The 17,146-nt window shown below is 49.6% G+C and overlaps 1 protein-coding gene across 1 annotated transcript in view; it reads right to left on the bottom strand.

Annotated features, from left to right (window-relative positions):
- The window catches only part of ASXL2 (ASXL transcriptional regulator 2), a 93,288-nt gene that overhangs the window by 60,298 nt on the left and 15,844 nt on the right, over positions 1-17,146 (bottom strand). The window contains exon 3 of the mRNA XM_056552921.1: positions 856-1,012. Coding sequence (XP_056408896.1) covers positions 856-1,012 — 157 coding nt within the window. The remainder of the gene's footprint in view (positions 1-855; positions 1,013-17,146) is intronic.

The raw sequence follows: 17,146 nt of genomic DNA, 5'->3' as shown, positions 1-17,146 counted from the left end.
ACCCCCACTACACATACACGTCATACCCCCACTACACATACACGTCACCCCCCCCCACTACACATACACATCACAGGACTCCAGACACATACATGGAGACTCTGCACAGTGATGACCTCATACTCCCCATAGCGGTGCAGATGATGTAGCAGAGCTGAGGATGCTGCGGGGTTCAGATAACCATTTCTCCTACCTCGTGTCTGCTGACCTCTGTCCATCCTGTGGCACCGGCAGATTTGTGACAGTAATAAGGGGGGGACCCGCTCTCCTGCTCCGGGGTTCTTGTTTTTTTGAATATACGTTGAACCTCTTGGCTCTTATAAGGAAGTGGTGGTTTCTACAGATACAGTTTCCTGTTTCACGCACGTATGTACATCGCACGTTCACGTCCTCCACAGAGACGCTGCTGCCGCCACCACAGGGGTGAGGGGGTAAACGATGGTAACGCCCCTTCCAAAGCAGAGGACCCCGATAACCATCACTATTGCTTTGTTACAATGTATCAGTGCAGGCAATCCTGTGCAATCAGAGTTCAGATCTATTACCGGGCAACTTCATCCTGCACTGACACACTGTAACGAGCACAGCAGCTGAGATCCGGGAAATAGTAATACTATAGGGCAGTGTATCCCAACCAGTGTGCCTCCAGCTGTTGCAAAATTACAACTCCCAGCATGCCCAGACAGCCAACGGCTGTCTGGGCATGCTGGGAGTTATAATTTTGCAACAGCTGGAGGCACTCTGGTTGGGAAACAAGGTCATAGAGACTAAACTGTATTGGCATCAGTCCATATAATGCAGAGGCGCCTCCGTTATGGGGGTCACCCAATTAGAGAAGTTGTGGGGACTCCTTACCTTTCCTCTTCCAGCAGCTCCTCCCCCGATCCTTGTTACTGGTCGCACTGGTGCTGCTGGTGGAGCAACTACTCTCTGAAAAGGGAGAATCCGACTGCGCCTCACTGCTGTCCTCCGAGCAGTCCGACAGATCCTTCACTACATCCGCCACGTCCTTCTGTAAGAGGAAGTCCAGCAGAATAGTGAGTGCAGCTCTGGAGTATAATACAGGATATAACTCAGGATCAGTACAGGATAAGTAATGTAATGTATGTACACAGTGACCTCACCAGCAGAATAGTGAGTACAGCTCTGGAGTATAATACAGGATATAACTCAGGATCAGTACAGGATAAGTAATGTAATGTATGTACACAGTGACCTCACCAGCAGAATAGTGAGTGCAGCTCTGGGGTATAATACAGGATATAACTCAGGATCAGTACAGGATAAGTAATGTAATGTATGTACACAGTGATCTCACCAGCAGAATAGTGAGTACAGCTCTGGAGTATAATACAGGATATAACTCAGGATCAGTACAGGATAAGTAATGTAATGTATATACACAGTGACCCCTCCAGCAGAATAGTGATTACTCTCTGGAGTATAATACAGGATATAACTCAGGATCAGTACAGGATAAGTAATGTAATGTATGTATACAGTGATCTCACCAGCAGAATAGTGAGTACAGCTCTGGAGTATAATACAGGATATAACTCAGGATCAGTACAGGATCAGTAATGTAATGTATGTACACAGTGACCTCACCAGCAGAATAGTGAGTACAGCTCTGGAGTATAATACAGGATATAACTCAGGATCAGTACAGGATAAGTAATGTAATGTATGTACACAGTGACCTCACCAGCAGAATAGTGAGTACAGCTCTGGAGTATAATACAGGATATAACTCAGGATCAGTACAGGATAAGTAATGTAATGTATGTACACAGTGACCTCACCAGCAGAATAGTGAGTGCAGCTCTGGGGTATAATACAGGATATAACTCAGGATCAGTACAGGATAAGTAATGTAATGTATGTACACAGTGATCTCACCAGCAGAATAGTGAGTACAGCTCTGGAGTATAATACAGGATATAACTCAGGATCAGTACAGGATAAGTAATGTAATGTATATACACAGTGACCCCTCCAGCAGAATAGTGATTACTCTCTGGAGTATAATACAGGATATAACTCAGGATCAGTACAGGATAAGTAATGTAATGTATGTATACAGTGATCTCACCAGCAGAATAGTGAGTACAGCTCTGGAGTATAATACAGGATATAACTCAGGATCAGTACAGGATCAGTAATGTAATGTATGTACACAGTGATCTCACCAGCAGAATAGTGAGTACAGCTCTGGAGTATAATACAGGATATAACTCAGGATCAGTACAGGATAAGTAATGTAATGTATGTACGCAGTGATCTCACCAGCAGAATAGTGAGTACAGCTCTGGAGTATAATACAGGATATAACTCAGGATCAGTACAGGATAAGTAATGTAATGTATGTACACAGTGACCTCTTCAGCAGAATAGTGAGTACAGCTCTGGGTATAATACAGGATATAACTCAGGATCAGTATAGGATAAGTAATGTAATGTATGTACACAGTGACCTCACCAGCAGAATAGTGAGTACAGCTCTAGAGTATAATACAGGATATAACTCAGGATCAGTACAGGATAAGTAATGTAATGTATGTACACAGTGACCTCACCAGCAGAATAGTGAGTACAGCTCTAGAGTATAATACAGGATATAACTCAGGATCAGTACAGGATAAGTAATGTAATGTATGTACACAGTGACCTCACAGCAGAATAGTGAGTACAGCTCTAGAGTATAATACAGGATATAACTCAGGATCAGTACAGGATAAGTAATGTAATGTATGTACACAGTGATCTCACCAGCAGAATAGTGAGTACAGCTCTAGAGTATAATACAGGATATAACTCAGGATCAGTACAGGATAAGTAATGTAATGTATGTACACAGTGAACTCACCAGCAGAATAGTGAGTACAGCTCTAGAGTATAATACAGGATATAACTCAGGATCAGTACAGGATAAGTAATGTAATGTATGTACACAGTGACCTCACCAGCAGAATAGTGAGTACAGCTCTGGAGTATAATACAGAATATAACTCAGGATCAGTACAGGATAAGTAATGTAATGTATGTACACAGTGAACTCACCAGCAGAATAGTGAGTACAGCTCTAGAGTATAATACAGGATATAACTCAGGATCAGTACAGGATAAGTAATGTAATGTATGTACACAGTGACCTCACCAGCAGAATAGTGAGTACAGCTCTAGAGTATAATACAGGATATAACTCAGGATCAGTACAGGATAAGTAATGTAATGTATGTACACAGTGAATTCACCAGCAGAATAGTGAGTACAGCTCTAGAGTATAATGCAGGATATAACTCAGGATCAGTACAGGATAAGTAATGTAATGTATGTACACAGTGACCTCACCAGCAGAATAGTGAGTACAGCTCTGGCGTATAATACAGGATATAATCCAGGATCAGTACAGGATAAGTTATGTAATGTATGTACACAGTGACCTCACCAGCAGAATAGTGAGTACAGCTCTGGAGTATAATACAGGATATAACTCAGGATCAGTACAGGATAAGTAATGTAATGTATGTACACAGTGACCTCACCAGCAGAATAGTGAGTACAGCTCTGGAGTATAATACAGGATATAACTCAGGATCAGTACAGGATAAGTAATGTAATGTATGTATACAGTGATCTCACCAGCAGAATAGTGAGTACAGCTCTGGAGTGCTGACCAATTAGTTGCGGGTGTGGTCGTGCTTCAGCTGTGCTGTGTGTCTGCTGTGTCTCCTGAGCTCCAGGGATTTCCACCTGTTCCACCTGGGGCCTGCTTCCTCCTCCCCAGGGAGGGAGTGGGTTTCCAGGCATGAGTGAGGGAGGCGAGGCCCAGGCTTCTGCTCCTCGGAATAGGCCGCAGGGGAGCAGTAGAAGCCAGCAAGCGGCCGGAACATCGGAGGATTTGGGGGTGAGGCGTTCCACCAGGAGTCGCAGCAATGCTGCTCCAACTCCCCCCACAGAGGTGAGGAGCTCCAAGGCTGGATCCACCTCGGGAAAGCTGGGTGTTTCCAGCAGAAAGCTGGGTTCATCAGGAAGGAGGCAGAGTACTCACGGAGGTGAAGCCGACCTCAGTGAGGAAGGCTGGGGAGTGCTGAGGACCCGGGAGTCTATTTCCACCTATATGTCCCGGGTAAAAAGTCACCTCCGTGAGTATGAAGACGCCTGTAAGGCCATCAGGAGGCTCGGAGAGGGACTTCGCTGTGCCCGTGCCAGAGCCAAGGTATCTCCTAAGAGGAAAAAGGCAGAGATCCAGGCAGAGATAAAAAGACTTATGGCTGAAATACAAGCTTTGGAGGAGAGGAGAGCAGCATTACTGGAGAAGAGTGGTCCATTTAAAGAAAAATTGGAAAATGGAGAAAGATTCAAGGTAATGGAGGAAAAGGAAAATAAAAGGTTGATGGGGCTGCAACCTGAGAGCCAGGTGGATGATGCGGAGGAGATGGAGGAAGAACAACAGCCAGATCCACCTGGTGGCCTGCGGCAACAGCAGCAGGCCCCGTACAGTGGGCCCCCTGCACAGCAACCAGCAGTATCACCTGCCGACTCAGGGGAGGACAGTGACAGCAGCTACCAGGGAGGGGCGCTAATGGCCCAGATACGTATGCTGGAATCCCCAGTGTGTCCTCAGAATCTGGTGTTTGGAGATGAGCTCCCAAATGAGGCACCTGGGGGTAAGAAGAAAAAGACCAAGCCTAAGCAGCAAGAAGTGGTGAGTTACATCTACACCCCCCTCCCTGTAAACCCTGAGTCGGCCGCAGGGTCAGCTCATTGTGCAAGCCCCGTTACCCAGCCCAGCCCGTGTTCTGTGGTGGACTCGGTGCAAAGGTGCGGGGAGAGTACAGATACTAAAAGGGCGCAGAGCTCCGTGCCTGTTTGCAGTAGCAGGGATGGAGCAGAGAAGGCATCGGCCACAAGGCCGTACAGTGAGGGCGGCCCAGCGGTGGGCAGAGAGGCAGATTCCGGTGCTGTAGTTCGCTCCCCTGTGGGAGAGGGGGGTGACTCAGTGCCGGAGGTAGTCGTGGTGGCTAAGGGAAAAATAGATTCTCCCAAAAGTAGAAAAAAACTTTTGTTTTGCATTGGCGCCGCTGATCCAGATCAGCGGCGCCCAGGAGCTGGACATTCTAGTACGGATGAGGCGGAGGGTACCGGTAAAAACAGGGCTGGGGCCGCTAATAAACAGGCTAGGCAGGCTTCCCGGTCCTTGTATAAGGGACCGGTGACCTGTCCTGTGGTGATGGCTCCAGCCCTGGTACCCAGTGATGCTGACAGTACAAAATCTGCGCCAGAACGCACCGGTCCAGCCAGTATGAATGTGGAGGTTAATGTTGGAGTGACTGAGGGTGTGAATGAGGGGAATAATTCATCTGTTACTAAAAATCTGTCTGGGGCTTTGAATAGTGGTTTGGGCTGTAGCACGGGTGGAGGTATGGGGGGCACATCAGCTAAAATAGGGGTCAATGGTTTGGGTATGGATTATGTGGAGGAGGGTGGTGAAGGGGCACAGATTAGTGGTGGGAATGTAGGGCCTGGTCCAGTTGCACCCCCAGCGGTGGCAGCACCCATCCGCAGCTACGCGAATGTCACCGCTGGGTTAAGGGGGGCAGCTTCCTCGTCCTCTGGCTCTGGGGAGAACAGTTTGCAGCAGCGTCTCCTGGGGGCCTTAAGGAGAGGGGAGAGATCGATCAATGTAGAGGGTAGGGAGGTTGATCTATCCTTCTGGATAGAGAGACATGGTCTTTCAGCCTTCCGAGAGGAAAGAGGGGGGGATAATGTGTGGTCCCTCCCTACAGCCGGGCCAGGTGGTCTCCGTAGGAATGTGGTCCGGCTGAGGTGGAGAGGCAGTGATACATGTCCTCCAAGATCTAAAGTTGTTGAGCTTCTGCTGAAGTTGGGCTTTAAGGCAGCTGACATCTATGCCTTGATACATCCTTATGGTACCCCTGAGTTCGATATCAGCTTTGTTCGGCCGGAGGGGCTTGAGCTCTTCTGGTCGAATTATGAGTTGGTAAAGAATGAGCCCGGCTGGCGAGACTTTGCCATTCAGGCAGTGTCTCGCCAAAATAATGTCAAGAAGGTGACCGTTTTAACCCGTAATGAATCGCTTTCTTGTATTGACATCATGACGTGGCTAGGTCGGTATGGTGAGGTGGTGGAGGTCCCAAAAAAGAACAGGGATGAATATGGCATCTGGTCAGGGGCCTGGACGTTTATGGTCAAGCTTAGGCGTTCAGGAAACACCGTTACCCATATACCATCTGCGACCTTCCTCGGAAGGGATCGTATCCAGATCTTCTACCAGGGTCAGCCGAAGCTCTGTCACAGATGTGGTGACCCCACACATTTTAGTGCCAATTGCACTGTGCAGAAGTGCACTCTGTGTGGGGAAATAGGCCATCTCGCTACATCTTGTGCAGAGATTAGGTGTCACCTGTGTGGTGACTTAGGTCACCCATTCAGTCGCTGCCCTCGTTCCTTTGTCAACGCGGTTGTTGCCCCGGTGGGAGTAAGCCGTGAGGTGGATTCTGCTGGGGGGATGGCTGTCGGGGATGAAGGGGTGCAGGGGCCAGGGAAGAAAAGTAAGCAGAAGACGCCTGCCCAACTGAGGCGTCTCGAGAAGCGTCAAAGGGACAGGGAGATTCAGGACTCACAGGAGCATCAACCAACTGGGGTGACTCCTGATCCTGTCCCTGCGGCCAGTCTTACTGCTGAGGCCCTGGGGGATAGTGAACTGGATGAGGAGACTGGAAGGATCCACAAAGAGGGGGATGCCGTCTCCTCACTGTCCTCCCATGGTGGGAGCGCGGATGAGGACAGTGGGGGATGGGCAGAAACAAAGCGGGGTACTCGGAAGAATAAGAAAAGGAGAGATGTAAGATCTTCTCCCACCTGCCAGATGCCAAAGGAAGGTACAACTGATCTCCCTCTGATTGGTCTCTCCAACCGGTTCCGAGCCCTTCGCGACATTTCCTCTTCGGAGGAGGGGGTGGCTGGGGGTGAGGTTCCGGATGTTGCGGTGGGGCTCACAGGAGACGCTGAGTCCTCTCTCCCTGGGGAATCTATGTCTTCAGGGGGGGAGACAGGCCCAGAGTCAGGGGACGAGGAAAATGTATATAAAGGGAAAATGGACACATCTATTTCACTTAAAAGGGGTAAACCATCATCTGATGAGGAGGGTGGTGGGGTGGATGGGAAGGATGGTGGGAAAAAGAAAGCTGTCTAACTCAATCACCCTTGATGGCGGCACCCTCTCCGTTGACCCTGGCATCCATTAATGTTGCCAGCATAAAGTCAGATACGGCTCGATTTGCGGCCTATGATTTTTTTGCCCATATTAATGCTGATATTTTATTTTTGCAGGAGACCAGGCTAACAGATATGTCATCTATCTACAAGGCTAAAAGAGAGTGGAGGAATGGGCCCTCCTACTGGTCTCTTGGGGCCGAGCCGTATAGCGGAGTGGCGGTCCTTTTTACCGCAGCGGTAGAATGCCGACGGGTTATCGAGTTAGAAATGGGGAGGTGCCTGATCTTAGATGTCCTCATGAAGGGACAAGAACTTCGCCTTATTAACATCTACGGCCCACAGTCTAAGTGGGACCGGAAGTGTCTCTTTATGAGGATCAAGCCCTATCTTTTTACAAGTCGGCAGGTGGTCTTTGGAGGGGACTTTAATGCTGTCACGAGGCCCCAAGACAGGGGAGGTGCCAGAGACAAGCTGACTTATGATAGCGCCGCCCTTAATAGCATAGCAAGTGAGGCTCGCCTGGTGGATGTCCACATCCGGTACACCCCAGGCCACGCGGGATTCACCTATCATAGGGGTAGTTGTAGGTCTAGGATAGACAGGTTTTATTTAAAGGAGGAGGCCGTCTCTTCAGCAGTATCTGTTGTTGAGGTGGAGTTCTCCGATCACTGTTTAATTTTGTTTTCTCTGAATGTCGCAGAGACCCCCCGGATGGGCAGAGGCTATTGGAAGCTGAATTCGTCTCTCTTGGAAGAAGCGGAGATAAGACAGTCCTTTGAGGATTTTCTTCAGAGCCAGGTACCATTGCTGGGCCTTTGTAGCAGTAAGTCAGAGTGGTGGGAGATCTTCAAGGAAAGGGTTGCGAGATTCTTCCGCCAGCTCTCGGGCCTCAGAAGCCTAAACAGGTACCGTTTGTACCAGGGCCTGAGGAAGAAACTTGAGAACCTTGTCTCGACTGGAGGTAGCCAAGAGGATATCTCCAGAGTGAAATCCTTGCTGATGAGGTGTCAGTACGATAGGCACGCATCTTTGGTTTTTGAGAGGGATTACGGGAAGTACCGCTCGCCTGACCCTTACAGAAACTGCAAGATGTCAGTGAATAGTAAAATAGTCTCAGGACTGATTGATAGTACGGGATCCTTGAAAAGGTCCAGATCAGGGATCTTGGAGGTCGTCAGATCCTTCTACTCGCACCTCTTGGGGAGGAAGGACCTAGATCGAGATAAGGTATCAGCTTTCTTGGCTGAAACCGTCCCTGAACCAGGAGTAGACCCCTCTCTTGACGTTTTGACAGAGATGATCCGGGAAGAGGAAGTCAGGATGGCTATTGATGGGCTTGCCCTCAAGAAGTCACCCGGTCCGGATGGCTTAACATCTGAGTTCTATAAGACCTTTAAGGACACTTTGGTTCCCCTCTTGACTGCGGTTTTTAATGAGTGTCTATCCTCGGGCACTCTGCCAAAGTCAATGAGGAGGTCAGCGCTGATCATCCTGTCAAAGGGTAAAGACCCGTTCCACATTGAGAATTGGCGTCCCATAGCGCTTCTCAATGTGGACCGAAAGATTCTGGCAAAAGTGCTGTTTAACCGGCTGGTGGAGTTTGCACCCCGGCTCCTTTCGGGGGCTCAGAATTGCTCTGTTCCGGGCCGCAGTACATTTAGTGCTGTGCTCAGTGTCCGAGAGGCTGTGGAGCAGGGTAGGGCTGGCCACTGGAAGGGGTACTTGCTCTCCTTGGATCAGGCAAAAGCGTTTGATCGGGTTAACCAGGAGTACCTCTGGTCTGTTCTTCTGAGATATGGCCTGCCGGGGGGGTTTGTTGATTGGCTTAAGATCTTGTACGCAGGGGCAGAGAGTTTCCCGCTTGTGAATGGTTGGATTGGCCGCTCTTTTGAGGTTGGGTCTGGCGTCCGTCAGGGTTGTCCTTTGAGCCCGTTGCTGTACGTGTTTGCAATTGATCCTTTCCTTAGGAGGATTGATTGTGGACCGTTGGCGGGGGTGAGAATGGACCTGGCGGTGCCGGATTTGGCTCTGAGGGCGGTAGCGTATGCTGATGATGTCACCGTGTTTGTCTCCTCACAAGAGGAAGGCCAATGGGTGATGTCAGAGGTGGACCGCTACTCGGAGGCATCCGGGTCCAAGATCAACCGGGATAAGTGCGAGAGTCTCTGGCTGGGAGGGGGAGATCCTAGTTTTGATCTCCCGGACGCCCTTCCAGGGCCCCAGGAATCTGCAAAAGTTCTCGGCATCGAATTTGGCCAAGGGGATTACCCCAAACAAAACTGGGACAGCAGGCTTAAGATCGCCGCTCAGAAGGTGGATCAGTGGAAGGGTTGGTCTTTGACCCTCCGGGAAAGGGTTAACCTGATCAAAACATTCCTGCTCCCTTTACTGATATACCTGGGCAGTGTATGCATGTTGCCAGAACCTCTTTGGACCCGGGTCTACAGTGTGTTCTTCCAGATGTTATGGGGGAACAGACTGAACCTAGTGAAGAGGGAGGTTACTTACCGTACGAGGAGACTAGGGGGGTTGTGTATGGTCAACCCTGTGGTGTTCCTAGTGAATACCTTTCTTAAGACCAATATAGCAAACCTCTGGTCAGAGAGGGCTCCTCCGTGGGTATCCTCCTGTAGGGGATGGTTTCAGCCTTTCTTCCAGGAATGGGAGACAGGAGGGCAAGTGAAGGATCTTCGCACACCACACGGGCATCTCCCGGCTTATGCTACCCCGGTTCTGAAGGTTATTCGTCGGTGGGGTCTGGGGATGTGGGAGATTAGGACTCTGTCGAGGAAATTTCTTGACAAGAGGGTCCTGTCTTCTCATTTCCAGAGGCCATTGGCGCTCAAGGACTGCCCAAGTCGGGATCTGGAGGTGGGTTTAGAGCTTTTGAATTCTATCAGGATCCCCTTGAAGTTTTGGGACTTGACTTGGCGCTGCTTCCATGGGAAACTGTGTGTGAGGGACAATCTGAAGTGCAGGAGCTCTGATGACCGGGGATGTCCCCGCGAAGAGTGTGGAGGCATGCTGGAAAGCATGGAGCATTTTCTGCTTCATTGTCCCTTTAACACAGAGGTTTACACCAGGGTGGGCGCTTCCATTGGTTGGCCTCGGCTGGCCAGTCTATCCTATGCGGAATGGGCCTATGGGGCATTCAGAAACCTTGGAGGCTGGGACCGGTGCACTTTATTCCTAGTCAGCTCAGTGGTTAGGTACTACACGTGGAACGCACGGTGTTTAGTGTCGACGCAGCGTAAAATCCTCCCTGTGGATGTGGTGGTTAGGAACATTCTCGGTGACCTGGTGAAGGTGCGTTCTCTGGAGTACGAGAGGCTGGGTGCTGGCAGGGCCTCTCGTCTATGGAGGGGCTCTGCCTTTAAAGTGCCTTAGCCTGTTGTCCCCCCCTGGTGGTGGGATGATGCTGGCACATTAGTCTTTTTGTTTTGAGCAGTTGGTTTATGGTAATATAGGGCTTGCAGGCGCTGAACTTGAGCTTTAGGGGTTTGTTGTTTGGCTTATAGTGTTATATGTATTTGTTATTGTATTTATTGTTGTAGTCTATTTGTATACTTATGTATTGTATATATTGTTAGTCTGTGTATATTTTATGTAATGTATATATTGTATATATTGTGTGATGCCACCTGGGGTTTGGGTTTAGTTTAGGTTGGGTGGTGGGTTAAAAAGGGGGGAGGGGGTTTGTATGGGACTTTTATATATACAGAAAATCCTGGACTGGTTCATGGACGTCTGGTAACATGTACTGGGGGCATGGGATGCGGGACCAGCTCAGGGCCAAAAAAAAAAAAAAAAAAAAAAAGTGGTGTTATTTTGTTTGTGTTGGGTTTTATTATTTTGTATATATTATTATTATTGTTGTTGTTGTTATTCTTTTTGGTATATTACTGGTATTGGGTTTTTGGTTTTGCAACTGGGCCAGGAAATTCACATTTAGTATTAGTGTATATAGTTTATTAGTATGGTATGGGTATTATGGGTATTATAGGAATATGTCTTTTGTAAATATTGTATATATTTGTTTGTGTGCAGGAATGAGTGTGGGGTGGACCGGTGTTGTATTTTATGCTATTGTGTTGGTTTTATGATCATTATATTGAAATGTTCTGTCGGATATGATATGTTTATGTTTTGTAATTTTTTTATTGTTATGTTTGAAATTTTAATAAAAGATCTACAGGATATAACTCAGGATCAGTACAGGATAAGTAATGTAATGTATGTACACAGTGACCTCACCAGCAGAATAGTGAGTGCAGCTCTGGAGTATAATACAGGATATAACTCAGGATCAGTACAGGATAAGTAATGTAATGTATGTACACAGTGACCTCACCAGCAGAATAGTGAGTACAGCTCTAGGGTATAATACAGGATATAACTCAGGATCAGTACAGGATAAGTAATGTAATGTATGTACACAGTGAACTCACCAGCAGAATAGTGAGTACAGCTCTGGAGTATAATACAGGATATAACTCAGGATCAGTACAGGATAAGTAATGTAATGTATGTACACAGTGACCTCACCAGCAGAATAGTGAGTACAGCTCTGGAGTATAATACAGGATATAACTCAGGATCAGTACAGGATAAGTAATGTAATGTATGTACACAGTGACCTCACCAGCAGAATAGTGAGTACAGCTCTGGATTATAATACAGGATATAACTCAGGATCAGTACAGGATAAGTAATGTAATGTATGTACACAGTGACCTCACCAGCAGAATAGTGAGTACAGCTCTGGAGTGCTGACCAATTAGTTGCGGGTGTGGTCGTGCTTCAGCTGTGCTGTGTGTCTGCTGTGTCTCCTGAGCTCCAGGGAATTACCATCTGTTCCACCTGGGGCCTGCTTCCTCCTCCCCAGGGAGGGAGTGGGTTTCCAGGCATGAGTGAGGGAGGCGAGGCCCAGGCTTCTGCTCCTCGGACTAGGCCGCAGGGGAGCAGTAGAAGCCAGCAAGCGGCCGGAACATCGGAGGATTTGGGGGTGAGGCGTTCCACCAGGAGTCGCAGCAATGCTGCTCCAACTCCCCCCACAGAGGATAGAAGCTCCAAGGCTGGATCCACCTCGGGAAAGCTGGGTGTTTCCAGCGGAAAGCTGGGTTCATCAGGAAGAAGGCAGAGTACTCACGGAGGTGAGGAAGGCTGGGGAGTGCTGAGGACCCGGGAGTCTATTTCCACCTATAGCTCCCGGGTAAAAAGTCACCTCCGTGAGTATGAAGACGCCTGTAAGGCCATCAGGAGGCTCCGAGAGGAACTGCGCTGTGCCCGTGCCAGGGCTAAGGTAACTCCAAAAAAGAAAAAGACAGCGATCCAGGGGCAGATAAAGAGACTTATGGCTGAAATACAAGCTTTGGAGGAGAGGAGAGCAGAATTACTGGCAAAGAGTGGGCCATTTAAAGAGAAATTGGAAAATGGAGAAAGATTCAAGGTAATGGAGGAAAAGGAAAATAAAAGGTTGATGGGGCTGCAACCTGAGAGCCAGGTGGATGATGCGGAGGAGATGGAGGAAGAACTACAGCCAGATCCACCTGGTGGCCTGCGGCAACAGCAGCAGGTCCCGTACAGTGGGCCCCCTGCACAGCAACCAGCATTATCACCTGTCGACTCGGGGGAGGACAGTGACAGCAGCTACCAGGGAGGGGCGCTAATGGCCCAGATCCGCATGCTGGAATCCCCAGTGTGTCCTCAGAATCTGGTGTTTGGAGATGAGCTCCCAAATGAGGCACCTGGGGGTAAGAAGAAAAAGAAGACCAAGCCAAAGCAGCAAGAAGTGGCGAGTTACATCTACACCCCCCTCCCTGTGTACCCTGAGTCGGCCGCAGGGTCAGTTCATTGTGCAAGCCCCGTTACCCAGCCCAGCCCGTGTTCTGTGGTGGACTCGGTGCAAAGGTGCGGGGAGAGTACAGATACTAAAAGGGCGCAGAGCTCCATGCCTGTTTGCAGTAGCAGGGATGGAGCAGAGAAGGCATCGGCCGCAAGGCCGTACAGTGAGGGCGGCCCAGCGGTGGGAAGAGAGGCAGATTCCGGTGGTAGTTCTCTCCCCTGTGGGAGAGGGGGGTGACTCAGTGCCAGAGGTAGTGGTGGTGGCTAAGGGAAAAATAGATTTTCCCAAAATAGAAAAAAACTTTTGTTTTGCATTGGCGCCGCTGATCCAGATCAGCGGCGCCCAGGAGCTGGACATTCTAGTACGGATGAGGCGGAGGGTACCGGTAAAAACAGGCCTGGGGCCGCTAATAAACAGGCCAGGCAGGCTTCCCGGTCCTTGTATAAGGGACCGGTGACCTGTCCTGTGGTGATGGCTCCAGCCCTGGTACCCAGTGATGCTGACAGTACAAAATCTGCGCCAGAACGCACCGGTCCAGCCAGTATGAATGTGGAGGTTAATGTTGGAGTGACTGAGGGTGTGAATGAGGGGAATAATTCATCTGTTACTAAAAATCTGTCTGGGGCTTTGAATGGTGGTTTGGGCTGTAGCACGGGTGGAGGTATGGGGGGCACATCAGCTAAAATAGGGGTCAATGGTTTGGGTATGGATTATGTGGAGGAGGGTGGTGAAGGGGCACAGATTAGTGGTGGGAATGTAGGGCCTGGTCCAGTTGCACCCCCAGCGGTGGCAGCACCCGTCCGCAGCTACGCGAATGTCACCGCTGGGGGAAGGGGGCAGCTTCCTCGTCCTCTGGCTCTGGGGAGAGCAGTTTGCAGCAGCGTCTCCTGGGGGTCTTAAGGAGAGGGGAGAGATCAATCAATGTAGAGGGTAGGGAGGTTGATCTATCCTTTTGGATAGAAAGACATGGTCGTTCAGCCTTCCAAGAGGAAAGAGGGGGGGATACTGTGTGGTCCCTCCCTACAGCCAGGCCAGGTGGTCTCCGTAGGAATGTGGTCCGGCTGAGGTGGATAGGCAGTGATACATGTCCTCCAAGATCTAAAGTTGTTGAGCTTCTGCTGAAGTTGGGCTTTAAGGCAGCTGACATCTATGCCTTAATACATCCTTATGGTACCCCTGAGTTCGATATCAGCTTTGTTCGGCCGGAGGGGCTTGAGCTCTTCTGGTCGAATTATGAGTTGGTAAAGAATAAGCCCGGCTGGCGAGACTTTGCCATTCAGGCGGTGTCTCGCCAAAATAATGTCAAGAAGGTGACCGTTTTAACCCGTAACAAATCACTTTCTTGTATTGACATCATGACGTGGCTAGGTCAGTATGGTGAGGTGGTGGAGGTCCCAAAAAAGAACAGGGATGAATATGGCATCTGGTCAGGGACCTGGACGTTTATGGTCAAGCTTAGGCGTTCAGGAAACACCGTTAACCATATACCATCTGCGACCTTCCTCGGAAGGGATCGTATCCAGATCTTCTACCAGGGTCAGCCGAAGCTCTGTCACAGATGTGGTGACCCCACACATTTTAGTGCCAATTGCACTGTGCAGAAGTGCACTCTGTGTGGGGAAATAGGTCATCTCGCTACATCTTGTGCAGAGATTAGGTGTCACCTGTGTGGTGACTTAGGTCACCCATTCAGTCGCTGCACTCGTTCCTTTGTCATCGCGGTTGTTGCCCTGGTGGGAGTAAGCCGTGAGGTGAACTCTGCTGGGGGGATGGCTGGCGGGGATGAAGGGGTGCAGGGGCCAGGGAAGAAAAGTAAGCAGAAGACGCCTGCCCAACTGAGGTGTCTCGAGAAGCGTCAAAGGGAGGGAGATTCAGGACTCACAGGAGCATCAACCAACTGGGGTGACTCCTGATCCTGTCCCTGCGGCCAGTCTTACTGCTGAGGCCCTGGGGGATAGTGAACTGGATGAGGAGATTGGGAAGATCCACAAAGAGGGGGATGCCGTCTCCTCACTGTCCTCCCATGGTGGGAGTGCGGATGAGGACAGTGGGGGATGGGCAGAAACAAAGCGGGGTACTCAGAAGAATAAGAAAAGGAGAGATATAAGATCTTCTCCCACCCGCCAGATGCCAAAGGAAGGTACAACTGATCTCCCTCTGATTGGTCTCTCCAACCGGTTCCGAGCCCTCCGCGACATTTCCTCTTCGGAGGAGGGGGGAGCTGGGGGTGAGGTTCCGGATGTTGCGGTGGGGCTCACAGGAGACGCTGAGTCCTCTCTCCCTGGGGAATCTATGTCTTCAGGGGGGGAGACTGGCCCAGAGTCAGGGGACGAGGAAAATGTATATAAAGGGAAAATGGACACATCTATTTCACTTAAAAGGGGTAAACCATCATCTGATGAGGAGGGTGGTGGGGTGGATGGGAAGGATGGTGGGAAAAAGAAAGCTGTCTAACTCAATCACCCTCGATGGCGGCACCCTCTCCGTTGACTCTGGCATCCATTAATGTTGCCAGCATGAAGTCAGATACGGCTCGATTTGCGGCCTATGATTTTTTTGCCCATATTAATGCTGATATTTTATTTTTGCAAGAGACCAGGCTAACAGATATGTCATCTATCTACAAGGCTAAAAGAGAGTGGAGGAATGGGCCCTCCTACTGGTCTCTTGGGGCCGAGCCGTATAGCGGAGTGGCGGTCCTTTTTACCGCAGCGGTAGAATGCCGACGGGTTATCGAGTTAGAAATGGGGAGGTGCCTGATCTTAGATGTCCTCATGAAGGGACAAGAACTTCGCCTTATTAACATCTACGGCCCACAGTCTAAGTGGGACCGGAAGTGTCTCTTTATGAGGATCAAGCCCTATCTTTTTACAAGTCGGCAGGTGGTCTTTGGAGGGGACTTTAATGCTGTCACGAGGCCCCAAGACAGGGGAGGTGCCAGAGACAAGCTGACTTATGATAGCGTCGCCCTTAATAGCATAGCGAGTGAGGCTCGCCTGGTGGATGTCCACATCCGGCACACCCCAGGCCACGCGGGATTCACCTATCATAGGGGTAGTTGTAGGTCTAGGATAGATAGGTTTTATTTAAAGGAGGAGGCCGTCTCTTCAGCAGTGTCTGTTGTTGAGGTGGAGTTCTCCGATCACTGTTTAATTTTGTTTTCTCTGAATGTCACAGAGACCCCCCGGATGGGCAGAGGCTATTGGAAGCTGAATTCGTCTCTCTTGGAAGAAGCGGAGATAAGACAGTCCTTTGAGGATTTTCTTCAGAGCCAGGTACCATTGCTGGGCCTTTGTAGCAGTAAGTCAGAGTGGTGGGAGATCTTCAAAGAAAGGGTTGCGAGATTCTTCCGCCAGCTCTCGGGCCTCAGAAGCCTAAACAGGTACCGTTTGTACCAGGGCCTGAGGAAGAAACTTGAACAACTTGTCTCGACTGGAGGTAGTCGTGATGATATCTCCAGAGTGAAGTCCTTGTTGATGAAGTGCCAGTACGACAGACACGCATCTTTGGTTTTTGAGAGGGATTACGGGAAGTACCGCTCGCCCGACCCTTACAGAAACTGCAAGATGTCAGTGAATAGTAAAATAGTCTCAGGACTGATTGATAGTACGGGATCCTTGAAAAGGTCCAGATCAGGGATCTTGGAGGTCGTCAGATCCTTCTACTCGCACCTCTTGGGAAGGAAGGATCTAGATCGGGATAAGGTGTCAGCTTTCTTGGCTGAAACCATCCCTGAACTAGGAGTAGACCCCTCTCTTGACGTTTTGACAGAGATGTTCCGGGAAGAGGAAGTCAGGATGGCTATTGATGGGCTTGCCCTCAAGAAGTCACCCGGTCCAGATGGCTTAACATCTGAGTTCTATAAGACCTTTAAGGACACTTTGGTTCCCCTCTTGACTGCGGTTTTTAATGAGTGTCTATCCTCGGGCACTCTGCCAAAGTCAATGAGGAGGTCAGCGCTGATCATCCTGTCAAAGGGTAAAGACCCGTTCCACATTGAGAATTGGCGTCCCATAGCGCTTCTCAATGTGGACCGAAAGATTCTGGCAAAAGTGCTGT

Source organism: Hyla sarda, unplaced genomic scaffold, assembly GCF_029499605.1.
Source record: "Hyla sarda isolate aHylSar1 unplaced genomic scaffold, aHylSar1.hap1 scaffold_211, whole genome shotgun sequence".
NCBI lineage: Eukaryota > Metazoa > Chordata > Amphibia > Anura > Hylidae > Hyla > Hyla sarda.
Note: the sequence above shows the minus strand (reverse complement) of the source record. Positions and strands in the feature narration are given on the sequence as shown.